Source organism: Xyrauchen texanus, chromosome 35, assembly GCF_025860055.1.
Source record: "Xyrauchen texanus isolate HMW12.3.18 chromosome 35, RBS_HiC_50CHRs, whole genome shotgun sequence".
NCBI classification, from domain to species: domain Eukaryota; kingdom Metazoa; phylum Chordata; class Actinopteri; order Cypriniformes; family Catostomidae; genus Xyrauchen; species Xyrauchen texanus.
In genome coordinates, this window is record NC_068310.1 from 30,166,390 (window position 1) to 30,190,534 (window position 24,145).

General features: G+C 39.5%; 1 protein-coding gene across 1 annotated transcript in view; it reads right to left on the reverse strand.

Annotated features, from left to right (window-relative positions):
* The window catches only part of LOC127628515 (integrin alpha-5-like), a 69,674-nt gene that overhangs the window by 4,542 nt on the left and 40,987 nt on the right, over positions 1-24,145 (reverse strand). The window contains exons 19-27 of the mRNA XM_052105309.1: positions 19,992-20,059; positions 17,315-17,462; positions 16,650-16,742; positions 12,412-12,491; positions 11,599-11,679; positions 11,381-11,486; positions 10,301-10,459; positions 6,732-6,839; positions 2,608-2,721 (exon numbers count right to left, since the gene is read on the reverse strand). Coding sequence (XP_051961269.1) covers positions 2,608-2,721; positions 6,732-6,839; positions 10,301-10,459; positions 11,381-11,486; positions 11,599-11,679; positions 12,412-12,491; positions 16,650-16,742; positions 17,315-17,462; positions 19,992-20,059 — 957 coding nt within the window. The remainder of the gene's footprint in view (positions 1-2,607; positions 2,722-6,731; positions 6,840-10,300; positions 10,460-11,380; positions 11,487-11,598; positions 11,680-12,411; positions 12,492-16,649; positions 16,743-17,314; positions 17,463-19,991; positions 20,060-24,145) is intronic.

Genomic DNA, 24,145 nt, shown 5'->3' on the forward strand with positions numbered 1-24,145 from the left:
GCATAGAAAAAGAGGCATTTGTAAATAAGTTCCAGAAAATGTATTTAATATTGTCAACTTATTTCTTTAACCATGTGAATAAAACAGGCTGTGAAAATGGTTGACAATGATTGATGGTTCTTTGACAAATATAATTGTTAATGTGACAGTCCCATTCTTATTCCGCAGAGGGCAGTATTGCCTCACTAAACCACAGTGTTTCAGTCTAGATTTGGTTCTTACAAAACTCCTGTGACTTTCCAATCGTCTGAGCTCTCAGGATCGCCTGCTAATGTATTTTCAATGCACTCACTTATAAGATTTGTATTGGCTAGAACTGCAGTGAGCATGTAAGGCTCAAAAGAGGTCCTGTTTGGAGATATAATCTGACTCTCTTTAACCCGCATTCACATGCTGAATGGACACACACTTCTCTCATTTCATGGTGACCATGCCAGGAAATGTGCACACTTTGCATTTGAACTCAGTAATAATATTTAATAAGTATAATTATGTGGGCAGACTTTGAGAAGTCAAGCTCTTATTTTGATGTGATATAGTTTGAAATTGTACTTTATAAAAGCTTGATCACCCCAGACCTAGAAATCATGTATAGTGTTTCCTGTGTTATCTGTTAAAATGTATTAAATATACTAGTATAAATAACTCAGTTTAATATAAGTTTCATTAAACAAAAAACTAAATTAAACTGAAACTACAAATGCACTCTAAAATGCAACAAAAACTTTCAATCAGTTCGGGATATTGTAATTTAATGAATCTCCTAGGCCTGACTTCTGACTATGAGTTTATTCTGTCAGAATAATTAGATCATAATACCTGGCCAATTACACAGGATGGGAGTGTCTGATTGACATGTAAAACGACCAACCACAGTTAATTCTTTGTAGTTCACATTAAGGGGCAAGTAAATCTGCATCTATTTATGCAACGTAAATAAACTAAATAACTAACCCTATGTTAAGGGTCAGGTAAATCTGCATCTATTTATGCACCATTAACAAACAAAAAACTAACTAACTAACCAACCAACCAGTACTGCTGTGAATGACTGACTAGCTTGGTACATCTGCATCTATTTATGCACCATTAACAAACAACTAACTAACCCGAGGTTAAGGGCATGTAAATCCGCATCTATTTATGCACCATTAACAAACAAACAAACTAAATAAATAACTAACCCGACTAACTAACCCCATGTTAATTGGCAGGTAAATCTTCATCCATTTATGCACCATAAAACAAACAAACAAAATAACTTACCAACCTGACAAACTAACACGACTTACTACTCTGACTTCCTCACCCGACTGACTGACTAACTATCTACATCTATTACTAGTATGAATGTATCCGTATCAGTGGCGGCTGCTGGTCTTTCAAAGAGGGGAAGCTCATTTTCGGCCTACATTATACACTTATTAACCCTATTTTTTGCACTAAATCAATCTTAGGTGTTGATCTGCCCTGCTGTTTAATTCTAATTTTTTCCTCGTAAGGAAGACTTTCAAATGGCTTCGCCAAAATCAGGTCGACAATATTAGCACCGTCTGCCATCGTGCGCAGTTTCACCCGTACGACGCTAGCCTAGCCTACTGTATGAATGAATGAATGAATGAACGAACGAACGAACGAACGAACGCTCTAAAACAAAATATTTTAAACTTGGTAAAACTGAAACAAGGAATGTGGTGTATAATTGTGTGAAATGTATTATGCAAATTGACTAGCAATTTCGCCAAACAAATATAAAGAAATAGGTTGCAGCAATTTATCTTTCGACTAAGAAATCCGCGATGGGACTGAGCGCGAAATAGCTTCAGTGACTTCTTATAGTACAGATTCGCTGTCAATCAAAAGGAGATGCAGTCTTTCGACAGATCCTCCAATCATCACGCAGAAGCCCGGAGTCCGGGCCAGCCCACTCCTCATTCACCCCCAGAGAGGCTGAGCGTCCGTGGGCGGGACATAATCGCAGCATTTATCCAATGACCTTCTATTTTCGGAGCACTGAAAAAAACTGTTCAGAGCAGCCACATTGAAGTCAATGGACGCTCGGCTTCAACAGGGAAATGCACTGACGCTACGGGAATGTATGAGAAGTAAATCGAGTCAGCCGACCTGCTATATGTAATGTAGCTGATTCTGAACGAACTCGTCTTCGCATTTTTAGTCAATAAATTGTTTACACAATAGTACATATTTGACCATTATTTTTTTTGACATTACAAGGGAAGCTGAGCATCCCTTGCAGTCTTAAAGAAATCCCCACTGATCTGTATCTACATATGCACATTAGCAAACTAACTAAACTAGTCAGTCTTTTAATGAATATCTGACTGACTAACTAACTAGTCAGACTAACTAACCATACAATGAATGACTGACTCCTATGTAACTTTGCATCCATTTAGACACCATTAAAAACAAACCAACTAAACTAATCAGACTATGAATGACTAACAGATTGACTGACTAAACACCAAAATACAAATCAAATAAAAATAAAAGCCAATTCAATTTTCTGAACCATAATTATCCTGTTTAGAGAGACATTAGCTTTGGACTGATGGCACCAACGTTTTCTGCAAGTTTTACACTCACCTCCATGAATGTTTCAGCCCAGATCCGAGAGCGAACCTGTAGTATGGCACTCGTCCCTCGCTCCAACAAGCCAACATTACACGTTAGAGTCCAGCAATCCACATTAGAGCAAGACTATAACATCAGACAAATAGAGGGGAAAAGAAGCTCTTTAAACAAATATAGATCATGTGAATTAAATTTCCTGGCAGAAAGAAATATAGGCAACATGAAAGCATGCCTGCTTGTCATTTGAGTCCATTGAGACAAACTCTAATTGAAAGCATTCATTAAAAACCCAAGAATAATTATAAATATGAAGATCCAGATGGAGAGATGGAACCATGATGCTGACGTTATAGTCACAACCAATAGCTGTGACAAAGGGCCCAATCTTCGGGTTTAATGCATCGACTGCTTCAAATTAGCAGAAATTCACTGGTAGAGTCACAGGACTGTAAAATACTGGCTACCGTGGCCAGAAGTAAAATTCCCGACCCACCAACGCAATAACATTTTGCTCCCTAGTTTTTACAAGCTGTACAATACCACATTTGTCATCAGAACTCTGTAACATGATGTTCGTTTCATTAGGGGGCTGGAGGAATAATCATAGGACATGCAAACACCAACAGATGAACCACCCCAACCTGCGGGATCGGTTAGGGGTTTTGTATTTTTATGTTAAGGGTTTGTGGTCTTCCAGCTCTTTTCCCTTTATGACTATCTTAGATCAAAGAATAAGTTAAGATTGAAAATGCTAACAAAATTTTAAAATGTTGAGTATACACTCACCTAAAGGATTATTAGGAACACCTGTTCAATTTCTCATTAATGCAATTATCTAATCAACCAATCACATGGCAGTTGCTTCAATGCATTTAGGGGTGTGGTCCTGGTCAAGACAATCTCCTGAACTCCAAACTGAATGTCAGAATGGGAAAGAAAGGTGATTTAAGCAATTTTGAGCGTGGCATGGTTGTTGGTGCCAGACGGGCCGGTCTGAGTATTTCACAATCTGCTCAGTTACTGGGATTTTCACACACAACCATTTCTAGGGTTTACAAAGAATGGTGTGAAAAGGGAAAAACATCCAGTATGCGGCAGTCCTGTGGGCGAAAATGTCTTGTTGATGCTAGAGGTCAGAGGAGAATGGGCCGACTGATTCAAGCTGATAGAAGAGCAACTTTGCCTGAAATAACCACTCGTTACAACCGAGGTATGCAGCAAAGCATTTGTGAAGCCACAACACGCACAACCTTGAGGCGGATGGGCTACAACAGCAGAAGACCCCACCGGGTACCACTCCTCTCCACTACAAATAGGAAAAAGAGGCTACAGTTTGCAAGAGCTCACCAAAATTGGACAGTTGAAGACTGGAAAAATGTTGCCTGGTCTGATGAGTCTCGATTTCTGTTGAGACATTCAGATGGTAGAGTCAGAATTTGGCGTAAACAGAATGAGAACATGGATCCATCATGCCTTGTTACCACTGTGCAGGCTGCTGGTGGTGGTGTAATGGTGTGGGGGATGTTTTCTTGGCACACTTTAGGTCCCTTAGTGCCAATTGGGCATCGTTTAAATGCCACGGCCTACCTGAGCATTGTTTCTGACCATGTCCATCCCTTTATGGCCACCATGTACCCATCCTCTGATGGCTACTTCCAGCAGGATAATGCACCATGTCACAAAGCTGGAATCATTTCAAATTGGTTTTTTGAACATGACAATGAGTTCACTGTACTAAAATGGCCCCCACAGTCACCAGATCTCAACCCAATAGAGCATCTTTGGGATGTGGTGGAACGGGAGCTTCGTGCCCTGGATGTGCATCCCACAAATCTCCATCAACTGCAAGATGCTATCCTATCAATATGGGCCAACATTTCTAAAGAATGCTTTCAGCACCTTGTTGAATCAATGCCACGTAGAATTAAGGCAGTTCTGAAGGCGAAAGGGGGTCAAACACAGTATTAGTATGGTGTTCCTAATAATCTTTTAGGTGAGTGCATATTTGAAGAAACTGAGGTACTGATTAAAAAAGGTTAAAACAATTGCAAAAGGAAAATAAATCAGTATCAAATAGGTCTCTCTAAGCCAGGACCTCTACTTATCACTTAAACCCAGCAGAGAGTTGTCAATCGTGGGTCTGAACCTCTAGCTGAGTTCCTGCCAGGCTTCTTTAACTATCACAGTACACTATCCAACATAAACACATCTCCGACATCCACTGATAGAACGTTCTTAACAGAGGTCCTTGCACTTTCCTTCTCGAAAAGGGTGGAGAATAAATAGCCCTCTTGAAGCACTTCATCAAGCAAAAGAATGGTAAAAGAGGGCAATTGAGCACAACAGTCAGCAACATAAAGCCCTACTTTACTGGAGCAGGTACACAGGGTGGATGTGATCTACCTGCAGCTGGGCTACACAATCAGCTGCTGACTAAAAGAAGGGGTAGCTGGGCCAGTTAATGATGCAGAAAAGAGCTGAAAATTAGAGGGTAGAGTGAGGACACTGGCAGACCATTCACTTTGAGAGCAATGAGGTCATTAATGACAGATCACGTGGACACACACAATCGTGCACGCACCTAGACTGTCCAACAAAAACATCCTTGATGGTTCCCATTCAGTCAGAGTAGATCTTTGACCCTGCATGACTTGACATTTTGAGTTGTAACACCAAAGAATGATAACTTTTGAGTTCTGAGGTCATGAGAATGCTGCATTTGATTTGTTTGTTCAGTGTTTGTTACCAAATGTACATGAGTCACAGTGGTTCAAGAACATTGTGTCTGTTGTCCAGGACTCAAAAGTTCTGTTCTGAAACTGGTAGCACTTTACAAATATATTTGCAAGGAGCAATGACGGGCCTAAGCACCATGGTTTCATTTCCACCCAGTGGCTTTCAAAAAACAATGCAATGTGGACACATCCATTTGGTATTTGACATTATTCTAAATATTTTAAAGCAATTTGGGTAAAGATAAGAGGACTATTGTTCACAATTTAACATTTTCAATGTCTTGGCAAAATAATCTCTAAATGTGGTGACCGTCTCATGAATCCCCTAGGAGGAGTATTTAAAAGTTCAGAGACCGCAATATTCAAAAAATCCAAAATGGCCGGCTTCCTGTTGGGCAGAGATAATAACTATAATTATAGAAGTTGTCTGGCTTGATGAGAACTAAATATGTACCAATTTTGGTGACTGTAGGTGAAAATGGGGGTGCTACAGAGGCAGTCTTACATGGCCATTTTAAAGGGGTGCTACAGATTCATTTATATTTAATACTGAAAAGTATCGCTAATTTTTTTTTCAATGTAACTAAAATTGGCTAAACACCAGTCAATATTTGTGTGTGCTATGTAATTTTTATGCTGCTTAGAGCATCAAGTCATTAGCTTAGTAGCATGATAACAACTCTATTGGAAATAAAATGAGTGCAATACTTTTGTTCCAGAAGTAATTAAAATAAAAATGTATTGTTTATACACTTAAAATCAATGACTTTAGATTCATAGTTTTAAAAATTTCCGTTTTTATTTCAATTACTTTTGCAATGCTTTATGGGATTGTAATTAATTCCCTCAATAAAGACATTACATGCACAGTCTTGCCTGATTTTCAAATACTTTTTTTGCTTCAAATCAAAGAATTTAATGTTTTGATTATGTTGGGTCTGTTCCAAAACCTTGTTAGCATCCTCCGGAGGCAGCTGTTCCAAAAGGTATACATCTTAATTATGCTGCCTCTTAAGATATCTCATTTTGGCCAAATTCTAAGGTAGCATCATATGTATCCTTCCCCGGGAAGGCAATCCCAGAATGCATCGTGATGAGCTCGGCAGAAAAATGTATTCAAGATGGTGGAGGAAGCAAGAGAAATTTTGATTATAAATCTACTATCTATTCAATACTGAAAAATAACAGTTTAATATGACACAAAACTGTAAACAATACTGGCTATGTAGAGTGTTCCAAATAAGTCCCCATTCGGTTAGGATCTGGTCTTGGAAGTAGACAGCAAGGCAGCTCGCTAGATTTTGCAACAGAGCTTATGTTTCACTCACATTTTGTGTATTTTTACGATTCATTCATAACCCCTCCCCCCTTTTTTTTTTTTTTACTTTTATGAAATCTCACCAGATTGGTCAGTTGGGACAGCTCGGCCTTGTGCGTTTCTCTCTTCTCGATATGGTGTTCCTGTGCTGCAACTCGTAAGGGAGGCTGCTCTGTAGATGACCGCTGGAGCTAATGAAAGAGAGAAAGAGAGACAGAGTGGGAGAGAGGGAAAAGAACATTTAGTGGAAACTCATTACCCTTTTGAACATTGCAGACTCTGAAATCACAGTACAGTCTATACTGACGACCACTGAATCAACACTGACAGTGAGCTCAACGGGAGGGATGTGTCATGCAGGACGCATGGGGTATTTCGTAACATATGTCAGCATTTTACTCAACTTCTCCATTGTGTGGACCAAAAACATCTCAAAACCAAGAAACGCCCTTGACAGCATGATAAACAAACCACTTGAGGGAGGAAGTGTGCAATCCCAGATGTTACATCAGTTTTGCGTTACTGATCAAGGCAGCCTTCAAAAGAGCCACAGCAGTGCATCAGATGGGACACAAAAACATTTGTTGAATATAACTATTGCTCTTCGTTCTTTATTATCCAAGGTGACTTACGCGTGCATTCAAGGTTTACATTGTATCAGTTTGAGCATTCCCTAGAAATTGAACCAATAACCTTGGTCTTGCTAGTGCCATGCTCTACCACTTGAGCTTCATGTTTTATTTTAATTTAAAAAATATATATATATATATATTCTTTATATGTTATACATAATATAATCTTTTCAATTACTCTGTACATTTTGTTTTTGTTATTTACACTAGCATCACCAAACAGAATTGCACAAATGATGGTCTTAGCAGGTTTGTGCTGGTCTCACAACCTAAGCTGGTTTAGCTGGGAAGCCAGCTGGTCTCCCAGCCTGAAAAGCTAAAAAGTCCCCAAAACCCCTATAAAACCAGCCAACTGGCCAGCATGACCAAGTTGGGATGCCAGCTAAGACAAGCCAACCAGCTTGGATTGGCTTTCACAGTTTTTTCAGCAGGGAGACAGAAAGAGAAAGATCTTTCAGAGGGATCTTTGAAAGGGGGCTCTGATTGAGCTGATGGTTGTTTATATAAAGACAGCAGTGGGACGTGGTGTATGAAAATTGAGATGAGAGAACAGCAGGAGGATCAAAGACGGCCTTGGGTGGGGCTGCACAGGGACAGGGTGGACTCAAGGAGAAGACATGCTTAAGAAGTATGTTGGTGATGATGTATTTGGCAATTGATCATGTATTTGGCATATGTAGCATAAAATTGTTAGTTTGTATGGGACAAAGTGGGTGTGATCTGGACATCTGATGTCCCACAGGTTTCAAATTAGTTATAAAAAGACTCCGCCCCTTTAAGAGCCTCTGAATTAAGTTGACAGACCTGATGAGGTCAGATCTGTTCTGACCTCATTTGACTGCATTTGTTTGTGTGTTGGCACATATGAAAATAAATTTACGATGTCGATAATCGATACAGAAGGGTGACTCTCTAGAAAAACAGTCAAGACCATATCATGGTTATATTTCACCCAAAAATGAAAAGAAAAACCAAGAAGCCTGTTTTATGACATTTAGGATAGATTTGTATTGTGACATTATTTTTATGGCAATTAAAAACATTTTCCTTCCAAATTCTTATCACTTTAACATGTCTGGACATTTTACTATTAATTTACATGTTACCGGGTATTTTTGTGTACTGTAGTAAAATTATTTTATGAAATTTGGCTTAAATTTATTTTACTGTAATAATTATTAATTAAAATCAGTTGAAATACAAGGCACTACAACAAATACTACAATTATGTAAAAATTCTAAGGCTATTAATCGCTAAAAAAATCTAATCAAATGAATTGCATGAGATTATTAATTAATCAAATTAAAGATATATATTATATTAGCTGAGAAAGGCCCCCAAAACAAAGAAAACACATAATCTAAATACACACACACACACACACACACACACACTATATATATACACTCACCTAAAGGATTATTAGGAACACCATACTAATACTGTGTTTGACCCCCTTTCGCCATCAGAACTGCCTTAATTCTACGTGGCATTGATTCAACAAGGTGCTGAAAGCATTCTTTAGAAATGTTGGCCCATATTGATAGGATAGCATCTTGCAGTTGATGGAGATTTGTGGGATGCACATCCAGGGCACGAAGCTCCCGTTCCACCACATCCCAAAGATGCTCTATTGGGTTGAGATCTGGTGACTGTGGGGGCCATTTTAGTACAGTGAACTCATTGTCATGTTCAAGAAACCAATTTGAAATGATTCCAGCTTTGTGAAATGGTGCATTATCCTGCTGGAAGAAGCCATCAGAGGATGGGTACATGGTGGCCATAAAGGGATGGACATGGTCAGAAACAATGCTCAGGTAGGCCGTGGCATTTAAACGATGCCCAATTGGCACTAAGGGGCCTAAAGTGTGCCAAGAAAACATCCCCCACACCATTACACCACCACCACCAGCCTGCACAGTGGTAACAAGGCATGATGGATCCATGTTCTCATTCTGTTTACGCCAAATTCTGACTCTATCATCTGAATGTCTCAACAGAAATCGAGACTCATCAGACCAGGCAACATTTTTCCAGTCTTCAACTGTCCAATTTTGGTGAGCTCTTGCAAATTCTAGCCTCTTTTTCCTATTTGTAGTGGAGAGGAGTGGTACCCGGTGGGGTCTTCTGCTGTTGTAGCCCATCCGCCTCAAGGTTGTGTGTGTTGTGGCTTCACAAATGCTTTGCTGCATACCTCGGTTGTAACGAGTGGTTATTTCAGGCAAAGTTGCTCTTCTATCAGCTTGAATCAGTCGGCCCATTCTCCTATGATCTCTAGCATCAACAAGACATTTTCGCCCACAGGACTGCCGCATACTGGATGTTTTTCCCTTTTCACACCATTCTTTGTAAACCCTAGAAATGGTTGTGCGTGAAAATCCCAGTAACTGAGCAGATTGTGAAATACTCAGACTGGCCCATCTGGCGCCAACAACCATGCCACGCTCAAAATTGCTTAAATCACCTTTCTTTCCCATTCTGACATTCAGTTTGGAGTTCAGGAGATTGTCTTGACCAGGACCACACCCCTAAATGCATTGAAGCAACTACCATGTGATTGGTTGATTAGATAATTGCATTAATGAGAAATTGAACAGGTGTTCCTAATAATCCTTTAGGTGAGTGTATATACGTAATAATAAATACTTCACAATTTAAATAAGCATCGAATTGTCTCGCATTACAGTAATGACAATGAGATATTTCATGTTCTTGAATTTTGTGGAAATGGTTCCCAATTGTAATGAAAATGTTTCAGTGCCATAGTATTCTAATGATCCTAAAATTAGGCTTCATTTTCTGGGCAAAATATTAAAATCTTTTGATTTTGGGTGAAATTTGACCTGTGGAGTTTCTTGACAGGTTTTGTGAGATTCATCAATAAACAGGTTTAACAGAAAAGCTTGACAGATCAAAGTCATGCACATAATCACAGAACACAACTCAGTCTTAATGACTTCGGCAGGTCATACCCTGATAAAACAAATCTCTGGCCTGTGGTTCACCCACGACTACTTACCTTAAGGTTCAAGGGGTTGACTATGTTATGGGTGGTGCAGTTAATGGGACCCTCAGTTGTGACCTCCAGTGGGTAAATGAACCTGTTACTTTGAAGCTTCATGGGGCATTTCAGCTGCAGTAGAGTGTGACTGATACGACTCGGCCCGTTGTTCACCAACTGAGAAAGAGACAGAGAGAGAGAGAGAGAGAGAGAGAGAGAGAGATGACTTGAGATTGTGTTATGTCATAATATACCCTCTGAACCACATTGATTTAACATCAAGGCCGCTGCTTTGTCATTTTTACAATTTTGTCCTATACCATCATGACCACAGGATAAAGTCGCACCACCAAAGTAACTTCACAGGTGTCCCTGTAATTTTTGGTCACGATGAAGGAAAGATTTGATGCCTTGTGCTATTTCAGGACCTCTGTTTTAAATGTGAACACATTCTCCATGACAACCTTTCCCTGTATGAGTGTTTCAGTGACTCATCTGGACAACCCTGGTTGAAGGTATCTGCCCTTTCAAGAAATATAGCTGCAAGCAGCAATTTGCAGAATTCAGTGATAAGAAGCTACCACACTGCAAAAATAAATTCTTAAAGGGGAAGTTCACCCAAAAATTAAAAACATTTCTCATGCCATCACAAATGCAGGAGGAAAAAAAGGAGTTAAGTATTGAATTGTTTCTCACCCACTCATTTCTGAAAGCATGATTTGACCACTAGAGTAATATGGATTACTTTGAAGCTACTAAAAGCACATAAAAGCAGCATAAAAGTTCTGACCACCATTCACTTGCATTGAACAGAACTACAAAGGAGAGATATTTTTCACAAAATCTTCATTTGTGTTCTGCAGAAGAAAGAAAGACAAACACATCCAGGATGTCATGAGGGTGAGTTCATGATGAGAGAATTTTCATTTTTGGTGAACTATTCCTTTAATCAGTATATTTGTCTTGCTTTCTGTTAAAATATCTCAAGATACATTTACTTGACAGCAAAATTGCATAAGATTTTAAAATCACAATAACACTGGATTCCTATAAAATGACCACTCACGTTTAACTGAAAGACTTGGACAAGGCTTTTACCTCATAAATATGCCGGACAGAGGGTCCGACATCCTGTTCAACCATTACATTCTTGGCCGCCTTCCAGTTCGGAGGGGGGAAGAAGACCTTGTCGGGACGAGAGACGCTGTAAAAGGAGAGATAAAATGAGAAGGAAAATGTTTAAATTGAGGGAACAGTAAGATCTTCCTAGTGACAATTCCAGAAGAGAAATAAATGGGTTCTGCATGTAAACTCACCCTTGCAGAATCACATCAGACTGAACTACAACCTCCACCTTGTAGGGGACGACTTCACTTTGGGAGTTATTCTCATTTTTACTGCAGATGGACAGACAAACAGCTTATTAAGAAGCACATCTTAAGACTGTACATTTGACCTGACCATATATTAGAGATGCACAATATAGGTGTTGCCCAATATTTGTTTTTTTTTGTTTTTTTTTTTTACTTTCGCCATTGGTTTTGTTAGTTCATTATAGGAAACAGATAATATTAGGGTTATTCTTCCTCTATGGCAGGTTTCAAAAGTGCACATTGAACACATTCTCCATCTTTGCCATTGAACATTAAAGTGCTTTAAGCCACACTAATTCACTTTAGTTTGAAAACTCCTTTTCATTTTCCTAATGTCATCGTTTCACAAAGTATTCAGTAATGGAGTGTGTTTTCGAAAGCACTTATTTTTTGGTGAAGGAAAAAACACCATCCCTAGTATAGATGACATGAGTAAACGCAGCAAAATCAATGTGTATTCTTTTCAAACTAAAAAGAATTAATGTGGTAGTGGCCATAAGGTCTGATTTCATCAGAAGCATGTAACATTCTACTTTCTAGATTCTAGATAGTATAAATGCTGACGTAAAAAGAACCAGGCAAAACCAGTTTAGATTAAAAATATTGGTCATACTATAGCCTAAAAATAAATTGGCTTTTGGTATTGGCCAAAATGTCAATATCAGTGCATCACTGTCATATATTGGCAATATCTTCCTACATATTAAAGTGATATTTAGCAGTGCAAGCATGCGAGTATATTCTCAAGTTCCATACCTGCGGATCTGCAGGTCAAACTGTACAAATTTGTGTGTGTCCTTCAGACGTGGTACTGTGAATCGCAGTCCGGCCCATAACTTGAAAAACAAAATTATATTACATTTATATATATATATATATAGTTCAAAAATATATTCCATTAACATCAGTGACGTAAAGGTGTGGATGTAGGACCACCGGATCAAGACCCTGTCATGACCGGCCCAATCTCCAGACCTGAACCCAATTGAAAACCTCTGGAATGTTATCAAGAGGAAGATGGATGGTTACAAGTCATCAAACAAAGCCAAGCTGCTTGAATTTTTGAAAAGTGAATGACTGGTAGAGAGCATGCCAAGGTGCATTAAAGCTGTGATTGAAAATCAGGGTTATTCCATCAAATATTGATTACGGAGTTAATGTTAAAATATTAGTATTTAGTATTAGTATAGTGTTGTTTAAAAATGAATATGAACTTGTTTTCTTTGCATTATTCAAGGTCTGAAATATGAAGTGTATATAAACTTCTTCAACTTGATGTACAGTCCTGTACAAAAGTTTTAGGCACATGTGAACATTTTTGCAAAGTTAGGATGTCATTTATCACTTAATGTCATACAAAATCCAGTAAAGATAAAAAAGCTAAATCAATTTTAAAATAGCACCAATTCTCCTAGGTACACCTGGACACAGTTTTTCTTGGTTGTTGGCAGATTGGATGTTCCAAGCTTCTTGGAGAATTCACCACAGTTCTTCTATTTTGGCAGTCTCAATTACTTCTGTCTCTTTAAATAATCTCAGACAGACACAATGTTCAGTGGGGGGCTTTTTGGGGGCCATGACATCTTTTGCAGGGCTCCCTGTTCTTCCATTCTAATCTTTTCTATTTGCAAAAGTAATGTTTGGGAGTCTAACATTTATAGATCCTACTGACACAAATCTTAAGACAGATGCTTTTGTGAAACATCTTATGTGCCTAAGACTATTCCACCGTACTGTATACAGTGCATCTGCAAAGATTTCAAACAAACTTCTTTCACGTTGTCATTATGGGGTATTGTTTGTAGAATTTTGAGGAAAATAATGAATTTAATCCATTTTGTAACATAACAAAATGTGGAAAAATTGAAGCGCTGCGAATACTTCCCGACTGCACTGCACTGCATGCATGTATGTATATATGTATATAAACACACACACACACACACACACTCAGCAAAAAAGAAACGTCCCTATTTCAGGACACTAGATAAGATAATTTGGTAAAAATTCTAATTCTCAGATCTTTATTACATCCACAAAGTTTTCCATACTTGTTCAATGAACAATGAACAATTAAGGAACATGCACTTGTGGAACGGTCGTTAAGACACTAACAGCTTACAGACGGTTGGCAATTAAGGTCACAGTTATAAAAACTTAGGACACTAAAGAGACCTTTCTACTGACTCTGAAAAACACCAAAAGAAAGATGCCCAGGGTCCCTGCTAATCTGAGTGAACGTGCCTTAGGCATGCTGCATGGAGGCATGAGGACTGCAGATGTGGCCAGGGCAATACATTATAATGTCCGTACTGTGAGATGCCTAAGACAGTGCTACAGGGAGATGGGATGGACAGCTGATTGTCCTCGCAGTGGCAGACCACGTGTAACAACACCTGCACAGGATCAGTATATCCGAATATCACACCTGCGGGACAGGTACAGGATGGCAACAGCAACTGCCCGAGTTACACCAGGAACGCACAATCCCTCCATCAGTGCTCAGACTGTCCGCAATAGGCTGAGAGAGGCTGGACTGAGGGCTTGTAGACCTGTTTTAAGGCAGGTCCTTGCCAGACATCACCGGCAACAACGTCGCCTATGGGCACAAACCCACCTTCGCTGGAGCAGAGAGGACTGGACAAAAAGTGCACTTCACTGACGAGACGTGGTTTTGTCTCTCCAGGGGTGATGGTCGGACTCACATTTATCGTCGAAGGAATGAGCATTACACAGAGGTGTAGTATGCCTGTACTCTGGAGCGGGATCGCTTTGGAGGTGGAGGGTCCGTCATGGTCTGGGATGGCGTGTGACACAGCATTATCAACTGAGCTTGATGTCATTGCAGGCAATCTCAATGCTGTGCGTTACAGGGAAGACATCCTCACTCAAGTCACATGTCTGTGAAACTTGTTCAGTTTATGTCTTAGTTGTTCAATATTTTTATGTTCATACATATATTTACACATGTTATATTTGCTGAAAATAAAAGCAGTTGAAAGTGAGAGAATGTTTCTTTTTTTGCTGAGTATATATACAGTATGCTAAACATACAAATCACTCACAATGTACTGCCATGGCAACAGAATGGATATTAAAGTTTGTGGAATGTTTCCTTCCTGTATGCAGTCCAAAAAATGCAAGTGGAAATACTGACAAAGGGCCATGAAATATATCCACTCTTATTCATCTTCATAATGACATGTTTACCTGCACTGTCCAAAGTGCTCCAGGTAGCTCCTCCCCTCACTCTTAAAGGAATAGTTCCCCAATATTGAAATTCTGTCATCATTTACTCACACTCTTGGTGTTACAAACCCATATGAATTTATTTTATTCCATGGAACACAAAAGGAGATGTTAAGCAGAATGACAGCCTCAGTAACCTTTCACGTTCATTGTATGTTTTTCATACAATGAAAGTAAATTGACTGAAGTTTATCCTCCTTTAGAAATGACATCATACAGGTTTGGACAACATGAGTTTGAGTAAATAATGAAAAAATTTGTTTTGGGGGGAACTATTCCTTTAATTGTGCTGTAGATGTACACCTAGTCAGCTCAAGACTCCATGGGAGTTCTTTACACTTTTATAATTGCAGTTTTATGCTTATACCGCACGCACACCAACTCTGGCAATAAGACCCCATTCAAGCGCCTCTCGTTTTCCCTCGAATTGCATGAGTGTCTGTGTGGGCATACGTGCACGTGTTGAGTGAGCGGCTGTGATTTCTGAATTTCTCATTGAATAAGATACTATTACAAATTCCTTGTTGTTACGGGGAACCTCTTTGGTGGTCTTAGAACCCAAAAACAATGACCTAAAATAACCTCAACAATAAAGTAGCTTTTTAAACCTGTTTAACCTGAACTGAACTAATGAGCAGTGTCTCAAGTAAAACCTACTCACTGAATAAAACAGACAGGGATGTATGGAAACCCATATTGACATGGAGCAGTTTTTACAGTCACACAAATTAGAGTCTCAACAGACCAATTAAAAAGCCACAAGGCCCTCCACCTCCACACAGTGGCATATTGGAGGGGGGAACTCCACTCGACAAGGGGGTCGAGCCAAAAAAAACTGTCAATTCCTGAATCGCTTGTGGGAAGCATTAAGGTCAGATGATTAATAAAGGTTGCATGACTAACAGGATGCATGATTAGGGTTGCTAGAACCCATGACTTTTTTTTAAGTGCTAGTCAAGGCTGATCTGAGACAAGGTGCCCATAACCTTAGATTTGATTGCACTTTAAAAAAAAGTGTCCCTCAAGTTTGCAAATTGAGCATTACTTCTTAATGGAATCGTTCACCAAAAATTATCATTATCTGCTCACCTTCATGTCATTCCAAACTTGCATGACATTCTTTCTTCCAAAGAAGATAAAAGAAGTTTAGAAGAAGTTGAGAAGAACGCTGCTCTTTTCTCTATAAAGACAGCATACAGTGACCACAGGCTGTCAAGCTCCAAAAAGGACAGCATACAAGTAGTTCATACTTGAAATGAAATGGGAGCCTGTGGATTGAAATCGAATCAGAAAATTTCTATACTCAACTCATTTGCACTTCTGCATATTTCACACGTACATGTGAAAACAAATGCGTATGACATCACTGATGTCAAACGTGGCGATACATGCCTTGGAACTTTATATACGAATAAAAGCAAAGGCGAAATGAGAGTGAATTATTCAGTGAATAAGGACTTCGGTTCCTCACACAAACCTATCGTATGGCTTCAAGAGACATACAATACATTTTGACTACATTTATGATTATTTTAAGGTGCTTTTTTTGTTATTTTTGTAGCTTGACTGCATACTTACTAATTCACTTTCATTACATAGAAAAGAGCAGACCGATTCTCCTTTTCATAATCTCCTTTTGTGCTCCACAAATACAGTCATAAGGGTTTGGAATGACATGGTGCAAGTTAATGAATTTTGGGGTGAACTGACTGGACAAATAGAAAAGGAGAGTTTAATGTGCTTACGCTGGTGCCCGATTTCATAGGGTTCCCCAAGTCACAGCTGAGGTAACGGGTCTGATTTTCCGTCTCATAACTGCAAGTCAGCTGGGTCAGACTCTGTCCAAAAGAAAAAAGAAAAGAAAAAGAACCACTGGTAAATTTCTGGAAACACACATGTTGATAACACATATCGATGGCTGACATTTCTAGACCTGCTTAGAACTCTTCTTGTTACAACTGTTGAATGTTACAATTCTACTCTTACGCAGTCGATATTAAAAGCACTGTAATACATAAAATCACCAACCACTATCAAGTTATGCTTGACTAGTGGATTTCTACTAACAATGAAAATGATCAATAAAAATGTCAACCAAACAGTGGTTATGGGCGGTTTAATCGGAAATCCAAGCTTGGCCAGGTTGAAAAGTGCCCCAATCCCCTCTAAAACCAGTCCATAGGCCAGCGTGACCATGCTTGATGTCCAGCTAAAACCAGCAAACCATCTAAGGCTGGATTAAGCTTTTTTTTTTTACAGCAGGATTATTAATAATAATAATTAAAAAACACATGTTCTTTAAGTGTTAAAGTAACTGAACAAAGGTCCTCCTCAGCTGAAATACTGAACACATGTATGAATTAATGGAGAGGGTCTGGCACACATGCAGCACCTGGTAGGTGGGTTTCACCTCATTATTGCGGGCTATTCCGCTGTAGTCGGCCTCTGGTGGCAAGACCACATATAGCTCCGCTTCATACGCTCCGCCTCCATCGTTCTTTGCGTTAAAAGTCAGGGTCAGTGAGTTGTCATCACCCATGTACACTTCCTTCCTGTCCCTGTGGAAGGCAAATCAAAAATAAAATCAAAACATGAAACACTCACACCGTTGCTGCCAATTTACCTCCTCTAGGGTCAAGTTAACAATCTGCTAAATCAGTCTGATCTCATTAATATACGTAACTATTTGTACGTTAATATTTGTAACATTTAAACGTACATGTTTGTGCATTTGGATAGACACTAAAACGTACAATAAGGACGTTTGAATGCATCTAACACATTATTTTATTTTACAAATGTACAGCTTTAGAAAGTAAAATATTGAAAAATACATACTATATTTGAATAAACGAATCGATTAAAACATAATTAAACATTGCACAATTCAATTTGATGTAATTTTGTTATGAAATTGAAATTCATAAATCCTAAATAGGCTAAAATATTTTTTGTGTGTGTAACAGTCTATTATACTGTATAACAACAGTGATGTATATTGCCATATAGTATCTAACATAGGACATTAAACATTTAGAATTCTGCTGATTTTGCAGTGTATCATCAGACAGAATGCACCAGCAAGATATTTGCAGCAGGAAGGCCTACCTCTTGCCTCGCACATTCATTTCATACATTAAATAAAATATAATTTCCATTGTAGCAATACATTTACATTTACATTTATGCATTTGGCAGACGCTTTTATCCAAAGCGACTTACAGTGCACTTATTACAGGGACAATCCCCCTGGAGCAACCTGGAGTTAAGTGCCTTGCTCAAGGACACAATGGTGGTGGCCATGGGGTTAGAACCTGTGACCTTCTGATTAACAGCCCTGTGCTTTAGCGGTGGTGCACTATGCCACCACCACTCAGCAATAAAGTTAAACATGCAATTACAAAGACAACCTTCAAATACACAAAGTTCCCTTTTTCTATTCCTTTATGTTCCCTCCCCCCCCTTTCTTTTCTTTCTACATATCCGACACAATGAGAAATTCCATGCAAGGGCCACACAGACGCTTCCAATTACTGCCTGGCCTCATAAAGCTACGCTGGGGAAGCAGAACGAACTGAATTCAAACACTGGCACTCTGGTTGGTGGGGGACTCGAACCTACGTGGAAGCCATCAGTTCCTGCAATTTCACAACAACCCCCTCCAGATGAAACATATTAAGGATACAAAACTACATATTTTACATATTTAAGTCGACAAATGTTGTCGAGTTCACCTAGCCCTGAACGGATGCCTGAGGGTTCACCTAGGGGGTGTAAATATGTAACTTTTCAGAAAAAGCTTTATAGCTCAAACTAACAGCTGCAGCACTGCTTCTAAAAATATCATAACTACAAAAAATAAATAAGCAAAAAAATGTGATTGATATATGAGGTTGGTGTCGTATCACAAGAGTCAAGATTTGCATTTACTAGCCAATCAAAAGTAAATAGCATGATTCAGAACATCATTATATTGTTATTTTTGTACTGCTGACTCAAAAGAAATCAACACTGGTGAGTTCTTATATTCACATTGCACCAATTATGCACAAAAGACAGTTTGCTGCGTTGGAAAAATGGAAGTAAAATGTAAATTATTTGTCTGGGTTTCTTCAACATGGGCATGGGAGAGTGCCATATTGTAGGTCACATGTCTTGGTAGATGTTTACTACAGAATAGCCATGTTGCCTAAGGTGTCTTAAGCTGTCAAGATATATTTTATCCTGATGAAAAACTAATCGAGTGAATTTCTAAGATGTATTCTTTGCTTTTTGAATATTTTTGATATTCCAAATCATTTTGCAGGGAAAATTAAGATCCTCTGAAATTTTGTAAATATGTGACCTTAGACAAATTCAACAAATCTGTACATTTTTTGGAAGTTAAATTTTTTGGTTGCACAACAGAAACCGATTGCAATCAAATCTGTGCATGAGTGAGTCAAAGGAGAATTGAAAAGGCAGTGAATTGTAACTGCAGGGGAAAGGGCCCACAAGAGATTTCCATGCCCCCAAATTTTCCAAACTGATCCCTTTTATCTATCCTGTTTTTTTCCCCCCACAAGTCAAGTCAGCCAATCCAAGCACCTGTTGCATAGCCCTCCTTCCTGTTTTTGTCCTAAAGCCCATGTATCAGTGTTGCCTATATTTGGATTACTTCCCTTTACTGGTGACAAAATGGTCTATAAAGTTGGCAAAACCTGGCATTACAGTAAATTATGTTTTTAATATTCCATTAAATGTAAAATGTTTTCTTTTAGGGGTAAGGTTAGTTTAATAGTAACTACCTTCATATAAAAACAATAGAAGTAGATCATTTGTCCTTATTTAGGTAGCAAAGTAAATGTATATGCGTGTGTGTGTGCATGCGTGTATACAATCTCACCTGGGAACAATTTGTCCATTAACATATTCTCTCCAAGAGTCTCTTATTCTCTAGAAGTTGTGATACTGTGAATATATTAATCTAAATAGTGGCTTGAATGTTCTTTTTTTCATGCCTACAATAGTTTTACTAAATATGTGCACTGCAAACTTGAGGCCTTATTTTTTTATTTATTTTTTGCATTCTTTGCTAATCATCTTACCCATGCACAGAGAGTTTCAGGTCAGGGACACAGATGTTGTCCTCTCCGCAGTCCAGTAAAATCTGGGCCTGGAACAAAAATGGAGACAGAAAAAAGTAACCAAGGTGAGTTACTGAGAGATTACGGGACAAAAAGACAAAAAAAGTAGCTTCCAGGCGAGACAAATACAACCATCCATTTAAGTAGACTGTGTGCTAAATGTCCCACCCTACATTTTTTCCTTGTTGTAACCCCCATTTCACAACAGAATCAGATGTAAAATGTGTTGTGAAACTCGTTTCGTGTTCATTTTAAAATGAACATTCCCTACTTAAAAGTCAACCCAAATAAACATCTCTGGCCATTAAAATCAAATGTTGCCTTTAAAAAATCTAAATGTATATTTTTTATGTATTGATGAATGTTTGAAAATGTATATTTACTCTACGTTTTGGCCTTCCTTCCACAATGAGACAGCATTTTGTCAGTGAAAACGGAGCATTTAAAAAATGCTCTCCAAGCTGATACATTTTCAAATGCAGACTTCGCGCTGTAGTGTGGACTGGGAAAACAGATATATCTAAAAACGATGACGTATTTGTTGTTATGCAAAGCAGTCATGCGATCCATTCAACCAAAACAATCAAGATAGCGGCCCGTGTTATAGTGCCACTTTAGTGCCTGATATTCACTTTGATAGTGCTGTTAACACCTCAGTTACGTATGTAAACTCGGTTCCCTGAGATGAAGGGAACAAGACATTGCATCACTAAGCTGATGCTATGGGGATTGTCCTTCTTTTGACCTAGTTCAAACATTTCTACAATAACGGTAGGATTGGCTATGGTGTTTAAGCCCCACCCCTTTAGGCGCAAAGCTGTCCGGAATAAAAACAGGGGCGCAAACACCATTCATCAGAATTTTCTGACTGAGGGGACAAGGAGCGCATCGCTCACACCTCAAAAGAAGTTGTGTGGCCAGCTTACGCAAAGCCTCATTCCCTTCATCTCAGGGAACCGAGGTAACATACGTAACAAAGAGGTTCCCTTACGATTCAGTACAACGGACATTGACGAGACCGTTAAAATGGGGCGGCCGACGTGCAAATTGGATCATATAACCGTATTTGATCCTTTTTAGCACCCAGTCGGAAATGCCATAAGGGATCGCCATGCGTCCACGTAACAAACAGAGGGTAATTTGGTTTGTTTATTGCATGATATAAAGTACCTCTCACCATTGGGAAGCGATTGTGCATAATGTGTGGGCTTTGAAGTGGGAAAGAGCTCTTTATTGAAAAAGTGTGAGCATCTCGTGCATGTGCAAAGAGCGTTGTACACTTTTTTGCATTCTTTTTGCATGTGATTGAATGTGAGACACAGAAACAACATTTTGAACAACAACATTCCTTTCCCACTAAACAGCATTGGGGAAGAGGAACAGCACTATGTGTCTCCAATTGTGCCTTCTTGGGGACGGTCCGAAAGGAACAACGAGCTCTGCATTTCGCTTCATAGGACTTCATAGGGCCGCACTTTTGTTGGCAGCAGGCAAGGGGTTTTTAGCCAAGTGCTGGCCCGAGACAGAGCAGGAGCAAACTGGTTGTGATGAAATATTGTTTTCGTTTTGGCATAAAATGTCTCAGCATGGGAGTGTTGAGTCGTCATGATGTAGCGCTCAGCAAATCTATTCACAGCGCCACTGAAAAGGCCGTTTAGAGACATCGGAGCATCAAATAGAGCGTCTTTTTCCACGTCACGCACTTCCATGAAGGTCAGCCAGATGTGCTGATCCAAAACTACCAGGTTCCTCAATGGCCTGTGCAGTGACTTTTGTGGTCTGTAGCAGTGCAGAGCTCACTGAACATCTCTTGATCGCAGCCTTGCTCATCCATTTGCTTAACTTGGAGCACTGCCATTGCGTTGAGTGCTGAACCGGCTTGGTCCACTGCGGAGTATGCTTTTCCAGCCAGTGCGGACATCAGTCAAAACGGCTTGGAAGGATGAATGGGGCGTTATATCCATGCACTGCTACACACCGGGCAGAGATGTGCCGCTACCGCCTCTTCCACAGGGTGTAGTTGGGTATAACCTTTATCTTCCCCATGGTCCTCTTTAGTGAGGAGTGGAATTGCTGTGCGAGCGAGCTGAATAGGGCACGTGCCAGGATTTTGTCAGTTCGTTATAAACTTCCGGGAAGAACGGGCAGATCTGCAGAACACGGTCGATTGACGGCATCCAGACTCCAAGAAGCATTCATCAAGGTGAGATTTCCCAGGTTTCAGTGGAGGAGACCACTCCAGACCAAGCTCTTTGACCACCCTTGAAAGGACGCAAAGAATCTCTTTGTCAGTGGTGTGTGCACGCTCCTTGCATTCACTGGGGAAAGGGGCAGCAACATTGTCCATTGACCACTCACCAGATGCAGCAAAAGATATCATCTTTATAGCATTAGAACCGCCAAACATGACGAGGTTGTGCGATAAATTTCAGTGTGGACAAGCATCTTTTGGAAAACACTTTAAAATCGGCAGTGTGGACGGAGTTTCGAAAACGAAAACACGAACGTTTTCAAATGTATACGGATCAATGTAGACACACAGTAGCCTAAAAAAAAAAATCAAGATACTCCATGTTTTTAAACTACAGGTCGCCATGTTATAAATAGCCTGTTGAGGTTATGTATTAGCACACGATGTTTAAAAGTATAACAATGGATAGTAATTTTTCACACTTCAAAATCCATTGTCATTTATTGTATTTTATGACAGTAGCAGCTTAAGAAGCTGCTCAAACCGAACATGTTTCTGCATCCATTTGCATGGTTTAATTGTTTTTTTATGTAAAGGCCAAAGTATACTTCGGTTGTCTGCATTGCAGGTTGGAACGTGCACAGTCTGCATGTCCATGTGCATTTCAGATTTTCTCGATGTGTAGACAGTCCTAACTGTGTGGACTAACCCCACACAACGCCTGCAGTTGACTGTACTATAAGACTACCACAAAGCAGTCGTAGTGCTTCAAACATGTTCATATTCGCTCACTGTCAAAAGAGTATACTTTGAAAGGCTGGGTGCTCAACCATGTGGGAGAAGTATACCCAAACCTTATGCATGCACACTAAATGGACATCTTTGACCATTGCACTGGGTCTCACAGTTTTTTTCAGCGTCACACGCAGGAGTTTTGCATTTTTAAAATGCTGTTTCAAGTTAAAACAAGCTTCTAGTATTGCATAGCAAAAAGCACCCCTAGTCTGAAAGCTCTTAAATGTGTCTGCTGCCATAAACATTACCGTATAGATTAGTAAACATTTTTCCTCAGACAAGCACATGTGAACTTTTAGATTAGTAAATGTTGCTGAATGAATTTTGGGGCTGGAGAGCAGATGTGTATGAGTTCTACAATCATATAACATTTGCTCAAAGGGATAAAGAGCTACAGCCGTAACATAAGCCCTCGGTCAGCCACCAACATCCACATCAGTGGCTGCCGACCCTCAACCGCACCACCCAACTCACCACACACAAATAAATAAATAAATAAATAAATAAATAAATATAGGCTATTGCATAAAGTACATGCGCATTAATGAGTAATGGGGGGGATTCAAACTCCACATAACTCATGAAAGACTCTTAAGACATAAAAGGAAAAAGAGCCAGGGCTAATTGCTTCCTCCTGACTGCGTTACACGGACATGTGCGAGAATGATGCAACATGACGATGAGGATAAGAAATAGAATAGGGAGATTAGAAAGGGCAAAGTGGCTTCCCTGTAATCAGTCAGTTTCAAGCTCTAATTACAACCAATGTGGGCGGCCACCACTTTCCACAGCTCCCTACAGGCCTGTATCGGGCTGCTTCGAGCCTCCTGGAAAGATCAGGGCTGTTTGGGTTCTTTGCTGCAACCAAACAATTAGAAGACTGCAGATATGAGATGTAGAAGGGTCACATGTGAATATGTCAAAGAAAGCTGATCCAAAGCCAAAACCACCAAGCCAAGTGTTTATGGAAGTCTGGTGGTCTGCAAACAGCATGGTTGGGTCAACAAACTGGAGGACATCAACCTGGATAACTAGAACTATCCCAACATTAACCAAAAGGGGGATCCGAAATATTTCAATCTATACGCAATACGAATGCATTTACTTCACACGAATTGCACACCCTGAA